Raw genomic sequence first — 19,067 nt, forward strand, 5'->3', positions numbered from 1 at the left:
TCCATTGAGTTGGTGATGCCATCCAACCATTTCATCCTCTCTTGTCCCCTTCTCCTCCTGCTTTCAATCTTTCCCAGCATCAGGGTCTTTTCAAATGAGTCAGCTCTTCTCATCTGGTGGCCAAAGTATTGGAGTTTCAGCTTCAACATCAGTCCTTTCAATGAACACCCAGGACTGATCTCCTTTAGGATGGACTGGTTGGATCTCCTTGCATTTAGGACCACCCTAATCCACTATAGCCTCTTTTTAACTAATTATATCTGCAAAGATCCTGTTTCCAAAAAGGTCACATTCTGAGGTTTTGGTGGATATAAATTTGGGGAAAGACTTTTCAATCACTACTGGTTCCAGGTAGAAGAGTTTGGAAATTGACAGACTAAATTCTGCACCTCTTGAAGTCAGACATGAATTTTTACCTCCCCAACGTCTAGCACAGGTCATAGAACAATATTTTTAAAATGTTGCCTGAAAAGTGTACCCCTATGTTCAACAGCTGAAAGGCAGAAACAACCCAGGTGTCCATAGATGAAAGAATGGATGGGTCTGACTCTTTCATGACCACATAGACTGTAGCCCAGCAGGTTCCTCCCTCCATGGGATTCTCTAGGCAAGAATACTGGAGTGGGTTGCCATTTCCTCCCCCAGGGGATCTCCCCAACCCAGGGATGGAACCCGCGTCTCCTGCCTGAGTATTTTACATTGGCAGGTGGATTCTTTACCACTTAAGCCACCTGGGAAGCTTGTTTTATGTACATTCAGTGGAATACCACTCAGCCTTAAACGGAAATAGAATGCTTCCACATGCTATAACACGGATATACCTTGAAAGCCTTATGCTAAGGAAAATAAGACAGACACAAAAGGACAAATGATTCCACTGACGAGGTACTTAGAACAGCCAAATTCATTGAGACAGAAAGTAAAATGGTGGCTACCAGGGGCTGCAGAGAAGGACTGAGGAGTTAATGTTTAACTGGTACAGAGTTTCTGTGTGGGACCCACGAAAAAGTCCTGCAGATGGATAGTGGAAATGTTTGCTTTCTTGGCCTGAAGCCAGCCCCTACCCTGCATCTTTGGGTGCTAAAAGCGTTTATTACTTTTGAAACCTCGAGTGGGTTGTAGGCATGCCTCAGCTTGCTCATGCCAGTCCCCAGCAGAATAAAACGGGGAGTCCAGAAAGTCCAGGGAGGTCTTTGAGTGTGTCTGCGGGCATCCGCCTGCGCACCCCGCCCATCCATTCGGCCACCCGCCTACGCTTTCATGATGAAGCTACAGTGCCCGGCCCTCCCGGTGAGAAACCCACACTGGGAGTTACTGCAAGTACGCATCTTGAGCTTCTGAATATTCATGAGCGAAGCAGAAAGGCCAGCGCTAAAGGGTAGGGGGGAGGCAAGAGAAATAGTAGTCATAAATATTCATAAAGGCAAGCCACGTGCACCAAGGAAAGCAAGGAATGTTAACGAGAAGATGACGTCCGGGTCCTGCGCGTGCCCGCTGTGCGGGTTCCCGGCGCGCGCCACCCTCGCCCCCCCTCCCCGGAGCCCGGGCACGAGCGCGGGGAGGGGGCGGAGGGGGCGGAGTGGAGGAGGGGAGCCGAGAGCCGGGCGCCCGCGGAGCTGCGGGGGGAGCGCTCGCTGGCTCGCCGCTGCCGCTGCCGCTGCCGCTGCTCTCCGGCCGCTCGCCGCGGCCCTTGGATGGGGGTGTCCAGCTGAGCCCCGCGATCCGCCTCGCTCTGCCAGGACCCGCACAGGTGCCGTCGTGGGGGGCGACCTTTAGTCCGGACCGACCCACTACCGTGGGTGGGGGGTGGACCGGTTTGGTGAAGGAGGCCCCGCGCGACTTGGGATGCTCCGGTGGGCAGGGCTGGGGGCACCGACTCTCCGCACCCCATCCTGTCCCATCCTGGAATCGGAAAGGGAGAGTCCGAGGGCCGTCGCCCTCCCGCCCAGCCCTTCGCGGGAGAGTAGGGTGGGCTGCCGTGCCCGGGGGCCGGGGAATTCGGGAAGACCCGCACTTTGAGCATCCTCAGAGCCGCGGCCCACCAGCCAGGCGTGTGTGTGTGTGTGTGTGTGTGTGTGTGTGGCGGGAGGCTGCCTGGTTTGGGGGCTGGGGGAGGCAGGGGACGCTGCCTGGTGGTGCTGGAGCAGTGGGTCGGTACCTCCTCCCAGGGCCGTCATCTGGTCCAGCTCCCTTACACGCCCCAGCATCTTCTCTGCCTCTAAGAACCTGGCCCTCAGCCCGCCCGCGCCCCTCCCTGGGATGCCGAGCCTTTCCCCAGGACCGTGCATTCCTGCAGTGTCAGAACCACTGGCAGCTGCCGCAGACGCCGGCGGAGCGATTGTTTTACCACGAACAGGTCGGGGAAAGGACGAGTGTGATGCTCGTGGGGGTGCGCTCCTGTGGGCCCAGGGCCTCTGGGGGCTGGGGGAGCATCCGACAGAGCCCCCCGGGGGCCTGTCACCGCCCTCTCTTCTCCTGTCTTGCCCGTCCCTTCCCTCCTCGCCGCGACACCCCCCCTGGACCCCCTTCCACGCCCCGTCCCCCGCGTCCGGGTCTGGTTGGGCCGAAAGGGCAGTGGCCGTGGAGTATGCGTGCGGCCTGCGCGGGGTGAGCCCGGCTTCCTCGGAGCGCCAGGCTTTGTGCTGCTTGGAGGGGCCTTTCTTTACCCCGGCAGCCTGGGGGAGGGGATGTGGGATGAGGGTGGATGGAGCAGCAGGAGGGAGAAGGGGGGGGGAAGCAGAGCTACAAAGAGGTTGCTGACTTTTATGCGGTGAAATACTCTCCGTCCGAAGGTGCGGCTTGGTACTGGGTTTTGCTGAGGAGCAGTGGGAAACCGAAGGTGGGTCAGTGGACGGTCAGCTTTGGGGATGGTTTGGAGGGCGGTGGGCATATAGAATCATTTGATCTCTGGGGCAAGTAGTGGGAAGAAGTGGGGATGGAGTGGGGCCCGTGTGGAGATGCAGAGGCCCGGCAGGGGGAGGCATGGTGAATTCTTTGCTACTCAGCTCGGCAGAGCAGGCACTGGGAAACCGGTACCCGCAGCCTGAGCTGCCGCGACCGTGTATCATTGTGCTGCACGCGAGAAGCTTCTGTGTTTCCTACTGGGTCTCCGTTATGCTCAGTGCGGTCCTTTCTTCTCCAAATTACACCGTCTCTTGGGAGCCAAAATAAACGGAATAGGACATAAGCAAACTGTAGTCCTGCACTCTCGTTCTATGATAAAGAGAAAAAGACAAGACCACCCTCCTATGATTCCTTTTTTTCCGCTATTCTTCATTTTTATTTTTCCTCAAGTTGATTTTGGAAGTACAGAGAAGGAGGATAAACTCTCAATTGAATTCACCCCAGCTTTAAGGGAAGGAAGCTTCTGAAATGAGCTGTGGTTGAAGACGGGCATGAGCTTGCCAAGATACAAGAGTAGGACATCTCATTTGGGGGCAGAGGCCCCCCACTAACAGAGAAAAGGGAAAGGAGGAGAGAAGGGGCACCGTTTGAGAAGGACAGCCAGCCCCAATTCAGGGAGCCCTCCTTGAAGCTGAGGTGGGCCAGATGCTTGCCTCTCACCTCCTCTGCCACAGCCTGGGCTCTTTCTACAAAATCTGGGCTCAGTTTGGGTGTCAAGAGCTTTCAGTTTTAGCTTCATCCGCAGCTGGTCAATCATGCAGCTTGACCATGCAATTCTCGGCGCTTGGGGAGCGAGTGAGTTGATGAAAAGAAATCAGGCTATATTGTGAGTTTTCCAGTGATCATGTTTCTGAACTCCGGAGTGAGTGGTGATATCCATTTCTTCTTTTATAATCTTCTAGGTGAATCCATTTTCTCTAGAGCCTGTGCTGAGGACAGATGCTTTCAGAATAATCTTCCTTGTTGCCGTCACTCAAAACTCAATCATAGTCTTAGATTCCGATTGGGCTGCCCTCTTGTTACTGGTTGATGGGATAGATTCTGTTGTTTGCAATCAACATCCTCCTTGGTATGCCTTCTCATGCCAGCTCCCTTCTCCCCTCCAGAAAGAGTACAGATTTAAAGGAAGTGTGAATATTTGGAATACCAGCTAGGTAGCTTTCATGTCTTGCTGAAATGGAACCAGTGATCTGAGAGGCTTTGACCACATGAATTGAAAATAGCAGGAGTGCCTTAGTGAAAAGCATGATAACATTCATTCAGCGATAGTTCTCTCTTTTGATAAGCATTCTGAAGCATCACACAGGAAATATTTTGGCAAGGATAGTTTTTCTTTTACTTGAAGCACTGTCACCTCACATTTTCATGTAACTATCTTTGCTTTCCTAATATTATTGACATCTTGGGACACTTCATGTATTCCATACATTGTGCTTAACACTTCAAGGATTGTCTCATTTACTGCACAAAGCAACCTCCAATATAAGTACTATTTTAAATCTTGTTTTATAGATGAGGAAATAAAGTCAAAGAGGTTTATAATTTGCCCAGAGTCTCAAAGTTGGGAAGTGATAGGACCAGGATGGGAACCTGGGGTCCAGGTGCTTAATCATCAGAGTCCTTCCTCTCTCAACACAAATTTCTCATCTGTAAACCTTTCCTTAATTTCTGTCACGCTGAGTGATCTTTTCTAAACTCACTCTTTTGGCACTCAGGGACTCCTAATCTTTTTTGTGTGATGAGCCACTTTAGCAATGTAGAGAAGTCCTTCGGGATCTTTCTCTGAATATGATTTTATCTCTTTCTTTTTTTTTGGCCACATTGAGCAGCATGTGGAATCTTAGTGCCCCAACCAGGGATCAAACCTGTGCCCCCAGTAGTGGAAACTCACAGTCTTAACCACTGGACCACCAGAGAATTCCCTGAAATATGCTTTTAAATGCACAAAATGAAATATGGTGTATTCAAAAATCCCTCAGAAGTCTGTTGACCATAGGTGAGGCGCCTCTAACTGGCAATTAGTTGTGTATTGCTTAATAGTTGGGGTGTCCAATGTGGTAGCCACTAGCCATACATGGCTGTTGGACACTTGAAATTTGACTGGTCCAAATGGAGACATAATGTGAATGTAAAATATACACTATATTTTGAAGACAGTATGAAAAAAGAGTGTCAAATGTCTCATTAATATTTAAACATTTGGATTAGATATTGAAATGGTAATATTTTAGATATATTAGATTAAACTATATTATTAAAATATACAGTTAAATTATTAATTATGTTAATATGTTATTAAAAGTGACTTTCAAAAGTATTAGCTCTATACCAACATTTTTTTTAACACTTTCTTTTTAACAGTTGAGGAAGTCAAGACCCACAGTACTTCTCACTCAGTCAGGCATTGGCAGGTCTGTTGACTCTTGACCCTGATGTTCTTTCTAAACTGTCATGCTGCTTCTGTATCTTTTTGTATTTTGAGGTCTTATTACATTGCCTTTGCAAACTATAAATACTCAGAATGGGTTTTGATGAGATGTGGTGGTAACTGACTCAATCTCAGTAAAATCCCAGGAAGAACTGTCTAAGTCCTTACCTGGCATGCCATCCGCCTTGCTTATGTAGATTTTAGTTTTAAAGGTAGGGGTGGAGGATGGTTTTTGCTCTGTTTGCTTCTCCTTGGGTAGTGGTTCCAATTTAAGCATCTGACTGGATCAGTCATCACACAGATAAGAGACAGAAGTTGGTTGCCTTGCTGTGTTCCAGGGAAGGAAACGGAGTAGGGAGAGAAGGGCATAATAGACAATAAGCTTGTGCTGGCTGCCTGCAGTGGAAAATGAAAACTATGTGAGGGGGACGGAAGATCATTTGTCAGTGAGCACACATTGATTGATTGCCTCGCCGCAGGCCGTGTGTGCTAGAAACCGTGGAGGGTATCCAGAGGATGTCCGTGTCCTCGAGGAATTTAAATTAAAATTGGGGAAGGGCTTGGTTATATACATACAGATGGATAAATCACAGCTGAAGGCCCGGAGCTATTGGGAAATGAAAGGAGGCCTGAATGTACAGCTTTCTGGGGTGCAGGGCCCCAGGTGGCTGTGAAGTCTGGCTTTGGAGGACATGGGTAGATGGGTCTGTCTCTTACAGGTCACTAATCCACTCTTCTAGTTCCAGACATAAGCTGTGTGTCTGGAAAAAACTCAGGTGCTTGTATGAAAGTCTGTATTAGTGCTCTATTAGTCCACCATTTATTGATGAGAGTAGTAATACCCAGGTCCATGAACCCTGTCCAAAACCCTTGGGGCCAGGCGTGTTTCAGAATTTAGATGATCTCAGGTTTTGGAATGTAGTAATAGAGTGCATATTCTGCATGTCATCCCCTGGGGGCTGGGGCAGCCATCTCTATAATTAAAAAAATAAAAATAAAATTTCTGCAGCAACACACACTAAATGGGATACATTAAAACCATAAACAGCTCTATAAGCATGTAGATCAGGTTTAGTTGCCAAATGAGTTTAGGTCATAGCAGATTTTGCCACCGAATAAGTCATGGAAAACTTCCAGGTTATTTGTTTTGGCTGTGCTGTACCACATGTGGGATCTTAGTTCCCTGAGCAGGAATCAAACCCATTCCCCCTGCGTTGGAAGTGTGGGGTCCCAACTACTGGGCCACCAGGGAAGTTCCTTTTCAATATTTATTAAAAATTTTAAAAATTGTTTATTTGGCTATGTCGGGTCTTAGTTGCAGCATGCAGGATCTTTAGTTGCAGCATGCAGACTCTTAGTTTCGGCTTGTGGGATCTAGTCTTAGCCGCTGGACCAGCAGGGAAGTCCCACAAAGCTCCCAGTTTTGAGATGTAGACTTTTGTTAATCATCACCATCATAATACAAAGAACATAAATTGAACAACATCAACATTTATTATCTCCCAGGCACTGTTCTAGGCACTTACCTGTATTTACTCCTTTAACCTTTACGACAGCCCTTTGAGGTAGGTCCTGCTGTTATTTCTGTATTAAGGAGAATAAAAGAGGAGCACAGAGAAGTTAAACTACTGCTACAATCACAGCTGGGCAGGAGCTAAGGAGTGGAGCAGATGCACACCTAGGCAGTCTGGTCTAGGGGGGCTGCATCCCTAACCTTTGTTAAGGTTAGGCTTTGTTCTTGGGGGGCAGGGAATGGGAAGCAGGTGTGTCTCCAAAATGCATGCTTATTAAGTCAGCATTATTCACACTGATAATGACATTCGAACTCCTTAAGGGTATAATAGTGAGGAAGCACAGACAATGGAGCCAGTAAAGCAGGATGTTTGTTTTTAGGGGCTGAGAGTAATGAGCAATTATGTAATAAGTGATTGTGGCTCCTCAACAGAGCTGGCATAAAAGCCCAGTCCAAACTCACATTACTGTGTCTATTTCTTCCAGATATACGAATCCTGAACGTTGCAGTTTTCTGATTGCTGTGCAAGGATGGAGGCCCCACTGGTGAGCTTGGATGAAGAATTTGAGGACCTTCGGCCCTGCTGCTCGGAAGACCCCGAGGAGAAGCCCCGGTGTTTCTACGGCTCGTCTCCCCACCATCTCGAGGACCCCTCCCTATCTGAGCTGGAGAATTTTTCTTCTGAAATCATCAGCTTCAAGTCCATGGAGGACCTGGTGAATGAATTTGATGAGAAGCTCAATGTCTGCTTTCGGAACTACAACGCCAAGACCGAGAACCTAGCTCCGGTGAAGAACCAGTTCCAGATTCAAGAGGAGGAGGAGACCCTGCAGGATGAGGAGTAAGGCGTCTCAGTTGTTTTCTGTTGTCTCAGATTAGAGCCCTGGGGTCCGGGGCTCCTTGACATAGAACGAGTTTCTGTCCTTGGGTTTATGTCATATTACTTATATTTTTGTATCACTGAGACCGCTCCCTGGTAACTGCTAACCTTGTTCCATTATATCCCTTTAAAGTCACCTGTAGAGTTTTCTTTTCTTTTTTTTCAGAGTTTTCTTAAGTTGAAACCACAAAGGAATAAAGTATTTTTAGGAAAGAGATTTCCCTAGATACAAAATCAAAAGTTAGGAGCATGGGAAATTTGGGGGTCTGTCTATTTTCAGCTTTCTTTATATCATAATAATCCTTCTAGATATTAGAGATAAGGGCAAGAAAAAAAATGAACTAAGGGGAACTATGTTGTTGAAACAATTTGCTTTACAAAACACCAGAACTGTGAAAATCTCCAAGTTGTTTACACCCCCTCAGGACTGGAAAGATTATCTGCAAAAATTAAGACAGGTCCAAATAAGAAAGCGTGAACATTGAACCAAGAGATTGGGGAATTACCCTGGACAAAATAAAGATGATAAGCAGGTGAAGTGGCTTTTGAGTATTCCCTGTGTCACTTAATAGTCACCTTCCAGGGTCTTAACAGAAGTCAGGAACAGAGATTTGAGAAAAGTGCTGTTCAAGGAGGGACTAGAGAGAGAAGAGGGTGTTTGTTGTATGAATTAAAGAAGGTGTTTGGGGTATTTAGTAAAAACAGGCATAAATTCCTCATAGGGATAAAATATGCATCAGCTGTTCTTTAGGGATCACACAGGAAATGTCGAGTAGTTGGTAGTGGAAGTTTGGAGCAACTGCACTTTTGGTTTCTCTTTATGTACTTGGGTGGGAAAAGTTGCTCATAAGTAAGTGGGGGAAGAAGACCCCTTCTACAGCAGGGGTCCCCAGCCTACAGGCTGTGGACTGGTACCTCTTGTTAGATCAGCGGTGGCATTAGATTAGAAATAAAGTACACAGTAAATGAAATGTGTTTGTCATCCCCAAACCATCTTTCCTACTCTCGGTCTGTGGAAAAATTGTCTTGTACAAAATTGGTCCCTGGTGCCAAAAAGACTGGGAATCTCTGCACTACAGGATTGAACCTGATTATATTTGGCAGATAGTTGCTTATTTGAAAACTACTGAGACTGTATCTCTGTGAATTTTAGGGCTGTCTGTCTGTCTTACTTGTTATTCTGTCTCCAGTATCTGACACAGTGCATGGTATGTAGTAAGTGATCAAATCATGTTTTTTGAATGAATATTGAATGACCTGGATGAGCAATAATAGCTAGCCTCATAGGTACATGTAATGCATTTCCTCCTTTTCTTTTTAATTAATGTTAGCCTGAAGGTACAATCACAGAGGACATTTCACTCTGGTGACCAATACTGTGACTGTGGGCTATGTGTTTCAATTCAATTTTAAGTTCAAACTGATTTTTTAGATTCTGAGCCTTACAATTTGCTCAACTCCTCGAGATCAAAGAAGAAGGGTTCTGGGGTTTTATTATAATGCAGAGCTTCTTTGACCATAGTTCACTGCAGCACGCAATGGACTAGAAACACTATGAATCGTCATTTTTACACTCTCACTAACTCACTGTATGACCTTGGTCTCATCGCTTGACTCTAGTTGACTGTGAGGGTGCTCATCTTTGGAACCTTTGGAGCTCAGTTTTGATGAGGCGGGGCTAAGGACTGGCTAAGAACCTCATTTCTCACCTCACCCAGGCTGTGCTCTGAAAATTCCTTTTGCTTCCAACAGATCATGTCTCCTTGTCTAAACCACCCTCTGCCTCATTAAGGACAGAGGTTCAACAACCAGGTTCTTACCCTTTTCTAGCACATTAGCCAAGGCCACTCAATGTTAATTACCATCACATGGGATTATTGGTCTTATCCTGCCTGCCTCATTGACTGCTCAGCTAAATGACTGAAAGCTGAATAATTCTTTAGAGGTAAAATATGATGTGGGGATAGTGTGGTGGGAAGAATCTGGGGAGAGAAATCGTAATACTGTGCTTTCTGGGCATTCACTGTGTTTCATACACATCTAAAGCTTTACTGCTTAAAAATTTGAATCAAATTACACACTTTGTTTTATAGACACCCATCCAGCTACTTCAATTGTAATATTATGATGGGGTAAAAGAAAAAGATAATTTAATATCCAACCTGGTTAATAGTCTCCTGAGCCCAGCTCTCTTGTTCTAATACACTTGCTAGGATTTGGTAGTTAGAGGTCTCATCCACCAATGAATTGCAAGTGTTTTGGATGGGTTAGAACCGCATAATGGAAGCTTCAAACAAAAACAATGAAATTCTTGGCCAAAGTAATCTCCTGAAAGATAGCACAAATCAGAAAGCAAGGGGAGTGAGTCCCTTTGAAGTTTTGATTTTTTTTCTTTTCTTGTTCTTGGCCCTGCCATGTGGCAGGTGGGGTTTTATTTCCTTGACTAAGAATCAAAACTGCATCCCCTGCATTAGATGCACAGGGCCTTAACCACTGGGTGGGCAGGGACATCCCAAAGTTTTCATTTATAACTATTTGGCTCAAAGAGAATTGGCTGAGATATCAACTTATCTCTGCCTTGTCAGGGCATGGAAGTCATTAAAAGAGAGTCGATATGTATGAAAATATATTTTCAGTTTTTTAAATTTAGAAAATATTCCAGAATCTCTTCTCTGCATATGTAGACTCACCCTTTCCTTGTCATAAGAGATCTAACCTGGAGGCCTACTGAGTGGGAATGGTCAGCCTTCACCCCATTTCCTACCTTTCTGGGTTTTCCTGTCTGTCCTCTTATAAGGACCCTGGTGACAGAGAGGCCAAATATATGAGAACACTGAGTTTCCTGTTCCTCCGATAGAATTACTGGGTTAAAGGTCATGTTAAAAATCAACTTCCCATGATAAATAAACAGATTGTAGTCAGCCATGCTTTAAGTTGAAGACAAGTAAATCCTAAATAATCAGGCAGGGAAAGTCGACAGATAGTTGTGGTTTTTAGGAAAGTTAATTCTCTTCTCAGAGGTTCAGTTTCCCCATATGGAAGGCAGACATAGTGTGGATTCTATTGAACTATTTGAAAGAATCTAGAAAGTCGTTCAAAGTCATTGGTGTGTTAATAATTCATAATTCCTAAGCGTTAACAGCAAAAGTATACTCATGTTAACACACATCTAAGTGTGGATATTGGCCTGCTGCTGCTGCTAAGTCGCTTCAGTCGTGTCCGTCTCTATGCGACCCCATAGATGGCAGCCCACCAGGCTCCCCTGTCCCTGGGATTCTCCAGGCAAGAACACTGGAGTGGGTTGCCATTTCCTTCTCCAATGCATGAAAGTGAAAAATGAAAGTGAAGTCGCTCAGCCGTGTCCGACTCCTAGCGACCCCATGGACTGCTGCCTACCAGGCTCTTCCGTCCGTGGGATTTTCCAGGCAAGAGTACTGGAGTGGGTTGCCATTGCCTTCTCCGGGATATTGGCCTGACTTGAAACCAATGAAACACCGGATGAGGGCAGTAGCCAGCCTAAGAGATGTCACCAAGTTGGAATTCTAATGAGCACTTTGCCCTGTCTACCATAGTGTCAGGAGTATGTATATAGCTGTGTGTGTGTGTAGCAGGATTGATGTAGCCTTGATGACTATGTTGCCAGTTCCGGACCCAGATTTTAGTGTACACGTCTTGTCCAACTTCCCTTGTGGCTCAGCTGGTAAAGAATCCACCTGCAATGTGGGAGACCTGGGTTCGATCCCTGGGTTGGGAAGATCCTCTGAAGTCAGAAAAGGCTACCCACTCCAGTATTCTGGCCTGGAGAATTCCATGGACTGTATAGTCCATGGGGTCGCAAAGAGTTGGACACGACTGAGTGACCTTCACTGTCACTTTCACTTGTCCAGTGAATTCTGTTCAGTTTGCTCATCCTCTGCTAGCATCTTTTCCCAAATCCCTAGCCCTCCACGGTTAAGAGACAGTTTGTCATTTCTACAGGTATATGTGTGTACTCAGTCATTAAGTCGTGTCCTATTCTTTGCCACCCCATGGACTGTAGCCCTCCAGGCTTCTCTGTCCATGGGATTTCCCAGGTAAGACTACTGGAGCAGATTACCATTTCCTTCTCCAGGGAATCTTCCCTACCCAGAGATCGAACCCAAGTCTCCTACAACCATATAAGCCCAAGGTATAAACTATGCACTTGAAAAGGCATTTCTATTATTATAGGGATGGAGGAAAAGTGGCACTAGTGGTAAAGAACCTGCCTGCCAATTCAGGAGACATAAGAGAGTCGAGTTCAATCCCTGGGTCGGGAAGATCCCCTGTAGTAGGAAATGGCAATCCACTGCCGTATTCTTGTCTGGAGAATTCCAGAGACACGGGAGCCTGACGGGCTGCAGTCCATGGGTTGCAAAAAGTCGGACACGACTGAAGCAGCCGAACATGCACGAAGGAACAAACTGGATTTCAGGTGTCATGACAGCATGATAACAGGAATTGAGGGAACTTGTTTAACCTTCAGTTTTTTGATGAAAGATAATAGTGGATAGCTTTCAAAGTCTCCTTTCCCAAAGATAAGAGTAAATAGGAGGATGCTTCTCAGGAAGTGGAATTTTACAGTCCACCCAGGGTACTTCTGAAGGGAATACATCTCTTCCCAAGGATCCTGCTTAGGATAGGAAGGACAACCTCTCTGGGGACGGAAGTCTAACCCATTCTCTCCCTCCAGAAAGCTTTGTGTTTTCCCCTCCCAGGCCTCTCTTCGTTCCCGGGACTGCGTGCCTGCCAGTGAGCCTGCCTTTGCCTTCTATTTACCCTTCCCCGGGCTGGAGATCTAAACAGAAAGCAGGCGTGTACGCCTGCTGACCTTGCCATTTCTGCTCTCATAGATTGATGAAAGCACCGTGTCCAGAATAATGTAGTTATAGACCTTTCACATAGAGGCGGCTGCTGCCCTGCTGTTCTCGGTTGTGATTTTTAACTTGGCATGTGTTCTGATGCTCACGAGAATCATACAGTTTATAAAGAATTGGAATAGTCGAGTGGGTTAGGAATATAGGCTGTATAACTGTATTGCCTGGGTTCATATCCTACCCCTGTTATTACTGGGTGAATTTAGATTAGTTAATTAACTTCTCTGTGTTTCAGAGTTTTTTTCCCTCCGCATCTGCTTTACAGTGTTGCTGTGAGGAATGAGTGAATTGACCCACATAGAGAGTTTAGGATAGTGTCTGGCTTGTGTTTAGTAATTGCTCAGTAAGGTTGGCTGCTATGGTTATTATTGTTAAACGGGCACTGAATGAATATGGGAAGGGGTGCAAATGATGACAAAGAGATGAGCCATTCTATTAAAGATTGCTTATGAACCTCAAAAGATAAAAAATATGTCTGTGAAAAAGGAAGGAGAAAACTTGAAAGAGAACAAGGATGGCTTGAAATCCCAAGGAGATAAAGGTTTAGGGAATTGTCACTAAAAATCTAGAACTAGAAGGTGAAATTCAGGGTCTGTCAGTGAAGGCTCAGGTGAGAAAAGTTGCTGCCCTAAATGATTTTAGAGCATTTTAATGTGTCACTTTAAAGATGTAAACAGTTTCAAGGTCATTGGAAAGTGTGTAGTCCCCTGTTCAAGGTCCCAGCTTCCATCCTACCTAGGAGAGGCAGAGAAGGCTCCTGCCTGTTTTGGGCTTTGCTGAATCAGTTTTCTAGGCACTTGCTGCAGGGTCAGACTTCAAGGTCAGTGCCTGCATGCATGCCGTTCATTCCCGAGGCTGAGTGTAATGCCCTGATGCACGGAGGATTTGTCCGTTGATCTTCCTGGTGGGTGTGGTGCTGGGACTTCTGTCTTGGAGACAGCAAATCGTGTTTGCTCCTTGGTGTTAGAATGCTAACAAGACTTGGATTTAGAATTAGGCTGGATTAATGATGCTCTAATAGTGCTTGATGGAGGCTGGACTATCACCCATGTTTAAGATGTAGACTCTCAATCCTGCTGAATGAATGTCTAATGAACACTTGATGAGCTCTGTGCAAGTGCTTCCTTATAATTGTAGGGAAAAAAATGGATCAGTGGAGAGCCAGAGCAGTGCCATTAAATCATGTTCTCTTGATTGCTTTTGTTTCATCACCAAATTGTATGCATTTGGTGCATACAAAACTAGGAAAATCTCCCTGTTTATATACTTGTATATTATATCATTCCAGATTTCACATATGTTAAGAACACTCCCCTCCCTCATTTTATGTATCTGATGTCTAGTGCCTGTGCTTTGACACACATATATATATACACACACACACACGTATCTACTTGTATATATATCTATATACTTGCTATATATATATATAAAATGTACACTTATCTTTTCAGCATCTTAACCATACTTTGTCACATTTTGGATTTGATTCATATGTGTACACGTTTGCTTATTTTTAAATGGCTATTTCCTTATATTAGTATATCTAAATAAAACATCCCTTCTTGTGTTGTTTCACAGGTATCAGTCCTGTTTGATGTGCACAGGCATCTGAAGGAGATTGCATCGAGCCCTCATTATTTCATTACTTCATGTTAACTCAAGTGCTGCTGACTTGCATGGATAGCATTGTTTTAGGAGCTTGGTTTACTGATTTAGATTAACTCTTGCTGTTAACTGAATTATTTATTGTCCTTTGTGTGAAAGTTTGTGACTTCAGGATTTCCCCCAATCCCCTTCCCACTTTTTTTCCCCAAGAAAACCTTTCTGAAATAGTGAGTTAAACAAAAAGAATTGTAGTATACCCTTTTTTATAATGTACCCATCAGAAATTTTAAAAAAGTATAATAAAGGGGACCCCATCTCCCCCCACCAAAAGCTGATTGTGTAGACACTGGTGTCTTTATTGATTCCTTTCATATATTTTCCTTAGAATCTCTGTGATGGAGACAGGGCACACTTAGACTCTGCATTCCTAGAGGTCAGGGTTGTGCCACCCTGGGGTCCCTGGAACATTTTGGGTAATAAGAAACTTAATAACATTGGCATCATCCCCTTACCTCCATTAGGTGTCAAGGAATTAATTCCTGACTGTTTGGATTGTAGGCATCTGAAACTGAAATACAGTTAACCCGTGAACAACATGGGGGATTAGGGGTGCTCACCCCTTACGAAGTGGATTTTTCTGCTATTTCTGCCTCAAAAACAAAGGGATTGATAAATGAAAAGGGCAGGAAGCTGAAACAGTTTGAAGAGAATCAGGACTCAAACCCTAGTTCTTTTGATTCCACAAATTGTGATCTCTAAACTAACACAAACTTTCCCCCATACTTTTAGTTAATATAAAGATCTGTGAAATGAAAATATTGGTACTACAATATTCCTTGGAAAAATATCCACGTAAGTGGATGCTCACAGTTTAAACTCGTGTTGTTCAAGGGTCAGTTGTATCTATAAACCAGACAATGACCCTGTTCTTAATGAGATTCAGCCAGAAAATCTGCCCAGATCAGTCTGTCTCTCTCTTCCTCCCTCTTCCTCTCCTTCTTCTCTGCCCATAAGAAAGGGAACGTGGGCATTTCTTAGATTCATAGGACAGGAGTCATTTGGTTGAGGGGCAGATTTAGTTCTGGAGTAGTTTCTTTATTGTCAGTGGTGTTTTAATTGTAGATGCTACCATTGGTATCTCAATGGTGAGAAATTCCTCCTTTTTTTTTTTTTTTGGCCCTGAAGTTCCTGGCTAGGGTCCATTCTCTTGGCTCCTTCTCTCCTGGTAGTGCCTGAAATTCAGTTTTTAAGCTGCTTCACTCCTACATGCTGGAAGGCAGATGATCTCAGCCTGGCACACACAGAAGCCTCTCTCCTCCCCCGGCCTAGCTCTTCCTTCCTCCAGGCGGGGCCAGGCCACAGATGTGCGCTAATGAGAGCTTCTCTTTGTTTACAGGGTTTGGGATGCTCTGACAGACAATTACATCCCTTCACTCTCAGAAGACTGGAGGGACCCAAACATGGAGGCTCTAAATGGCAACAACTCTGACACTGAGGTACCTCTGGGGCCCCTCACTTAACAGGGCTTGAGGAGCTGTGGATTCCAGTTTAAAAAAAATTTTTTTTTAAAGCATCCAGTAACTCAGCAGTCTTCCCCATTATGTAACGAAGCTCAGCATCATTGCTGGGAAGGCAGGGGCTGTGGAGGAAGTGAAAAGTAAGATGAAGGAGGACATCCAGGGCATATGAGGTGAATGGAATGATTGTAAAATAGTGTAAATGCAGGTCACTTCTGTTGCTCATCTGTGTCCTACAATGTGCAGAATTAGGTGATCTGAAGTCAGACAGGAGGGTGAGTATCACAGGCTTCTTTTGTGTTCAAACAATGATGGTTAAAAAAAAAACAAACCAGGGTTTCCCATCTAAAATGAACAGTTCAGTCCCATCAAGAAACAGTGTTGACAGCATGCATGGCTGAATTCCTTTGCTGCCCACCTGAAACTGTCACAACATTGTTAATCGGCTGTGCTCCTATATAAAATAAAAAGTTACAAAAGGAGTATTGACAGACTTGCAACAAGCTCAGAGCCTGGCTAATGGCCACAGTTGGGGCCCAGATAATAAAGAGGTCATCATGTGATAGAGAGCAATTCTTTTTTTTTTTTTTTTCATTTATTTTTTGTTGGCATATAATCACTTTACAATATTGTGTTCATTTCTGCTGTATAGCAGAATGAATCAACTATATGTATATATATCCCTTCCCTCTTGGGCCTCCCTCCCACCCTCTAGGAGGAATTCTTTATGAAACTCAACCAACCAGCCATGCATATGACTGGACCTGAGTCATAGTCTGTGGTTACTGACACCAAGGAAGAAAGTAGCCTACAGGCTTCTGAAAAAAAGCAGTAAAGAGAATACTTGTTTTGAGTTGATTTGCATAGGTTACAGGAGCTCCAAAATGCCCCTCCTAGTTGAATATACATGTAGAAAATTATTATTAAATCATATAATGGATCTGTTCTTGCTCAAAGCCTCATTTTACCCTGCTTAGTTTTCTAGTTTTAGTGGCAAAGCAGATCTGACAATTCCCTATCAAGAAGTGCTGTCACGATTCTGTGGGCTCAGCAAACGAGGGAGGGAGGTGGATCTGATCTTTCTAGGTGCTCCAGGATTGAGTCCAGGGAAGGGCAAGAACCATATTTACCTTACCAGGCGATATGTCTGTAGACCATTGCCCAAAATAGTACAGCAGAGGGATCAGCAATCAGTTGATTTGTTGAAAGGTGGCTCTATATAGCCCTTCTAACTCTTCTAATAATTAGCTATTCAAAATACTCAGAACCTTGAGGCTTCATTGACTGGGCAAAATAGTCTTTGAATCTCAGAGATTTGCTACAACCCTACTTAGCATGGATGTAGGATGTCTCGGGTCCTGTTTTGAACTCCTGAGTGCTTTTTTTTCTCTTTCAGTGCTTATACGGATAGTGTTGAGTCCTCACCCAAAATGCAAAGGAGAAGATAAGCAGTAATAATTTCATTTCATTACTGAAATGAAATCAGGCCTGTCGTGGTGCAAAAGGCAGATTCTGCTTTATTATCTCCTTTGTCATCTTTCTAACTCATTTTGTGGATTAAGCCAAAAAAAATATATGATAGCCTCCCCTTCGAAAGGACTCTAATTTATCCTCACTTGCAGATTTCCCTCAAGAGGGTTAATATTTCAGGGGAAACTGAATGACCCTGAGAAAGATGATCTTGATCTCCTCATAGAATTTTCTCCATCTAACCCACGGAAAAGGATGGGGGTAACAATAATGGATGGATTAAAGCTGTTTTATTTCAGCCTCCTTTATTATCTGTATTCATTGCAGTGGAAGCTCTTTTCACTGATCTCAGTTTAAATGACTTGCTATGTTACCAATGTTCTGTATTCCTTCTGTAAAACATGGTGACCAAACACCCTTGGCATGCAGTGTCCCTACGGCTGGTCAGCCTCTCTCTAGCAAGTCCTCTTATCTCTACTTCTACTTAGTTCATTGCCAAGGATCAGTTATATTTGCTTTCAAACCTGTTCATGCTTGTCCTTGTGACTATAACCAATTTAATGAAATAGAAGCTGCAAGATTATGACTGCAAAGAGAGTCATTTTTGCTTTTATAAAATCAAAGTGACACATGTATGTAATTTTAAAAGTCAAATCATACTTTTAAAATAGTAGGAGACTTAACAAAAAATACATACAGCAGCCCCTGACTTACCTTTCCCTTTTCCACAGAGGCAGCCACATCTACTGTTTTTAGTTATTTTTTGGCAGGTATATAGAGTTTCCTAAATAACACTTTTATATTGCTGTTTCTTTGATTATTTAAAAAAGCAATTTTGTTTGTTATCTATTATGGAAGAGAAGATTTAATTCTTTTGCATCACCTCAAATACTCCCATTTGGCCTTCCCTCTTGTCACCAATTTGTCGTTAAATCAATCTTATGTATACATACTGGGCTTCCTGGTGGTTCAGATGGTAAAGAATCTGTGTCCAATGCTAGAGTGCTGGGCTTGATCCCTGGGTCGGGAAGATCCCCTGGAAAAGAGAATGGCTACCCACTCCAGTATTCTTGCCTGGAGAATCCCATGGACAGAGGAGCCTGGTGGGCTACAGTCCATGGGGTCAGAAAGAGTCGGCCAGGACTGAGCGAGGCAGAGGAGGAGGATATATACATACGAGTATAACTGAGTAAATACTCTTTGTTGCTGAATCATGGAGTTTTTTTTTAAAAAATACTTCCTCTCTTAACTCGGAGTGAAAAATTGCCTTGGTTTTCATATGCTTAATTTCCTGTACATCTATCATTAGTTCAACTCCAAATTCCGAGTGAACTCTAAATCTCATATATATATTTTTAAATCAGTCTTTTAATTCAATTAAAAAAAAATCAAAACTAGTACCCTCTATCTTCTATAAACTAATATGGTTGTGTTCTAGGTCTAGTGCACAACTCTTGTCTTGGGAATTCTTCTTGCCTCTCTCTCCTCTCCTGACTGCCATATTTTTATCTTTCTGGGTGTGTTCTCTTGTTCTGGTGAAAAAAAAAAATCAGTATATTCTTAAGAAAGGGTAGAAGGAATGTATTTGTTAGAATAGATGAGAGTGTTTTTGTTTTCCTGTCACACACGTGACTGAGAATTTGACTTGATAAGAGTTATTTTAGGTTGCAAAGGAATATTTACTCAGAATTGCATAGTACCATTCTCTTATCTTTCAGCTTTCAGTTACTATTGAGAAAACCCAAATCCATTCTGATTCTTTGTCTTTTATATGTGACTCTCTTTTGGTTCTTTTTAGAAGCTTTGAGGATATTCTCTTTTTCCTTTCTCATTTCTTTTACAGTAATGTGCC

General features: G+C 44.1%; 1 protein-coding gene across 6 annotated transcripts in view; it reads left to right on the forward strand.

Annotated features, from left to right (window-relative positions):
* Positions 1 to 1,269: 1,269 nt before the first annotated feature.
* The window catches only part of FEZ1 (fasciculation and elongation protein zeta 1), a 42,422-nt gene continuing 24,624 nt past the window's right edge, over positions 1,270 to 19,067 (forward strand). Inside the window, exons 1-3 of one of the 6 annotated variants that reach the window (XM_061157730.1) lie at positions 1,270 to 1,290; positions 7,331 to 7,686; positions 15,625 to 15,724. In XM_061157730.1, the coding sequence (XP_061013713.1) occupies positions 7,376 to 7,686; positions 15,625 to 15,724 (411 nt within the window). In that variant the 5' untranslated portion in view covers positions 1,270 to 1,290; positions 7,331 to 7,375. The other 5 variants (XM_061157711.1, XM_061157720.1, XM_061157690.1 and 2 more) reach the window with 5 other exon arrangements.

Source organism: Dama dama, chromosome 2 (assembly GCF_033118175.1).
Source record: "Dama dama isolate Ldn47 chromosome 2, ASM3311817v1, whole genome shotgun sequence".
Lineage (NCBI taxonomy): Eukaryota > Metazoa > Chordata > Mammalia > Artiodactyla > Cervidae > Dama > Dama dama.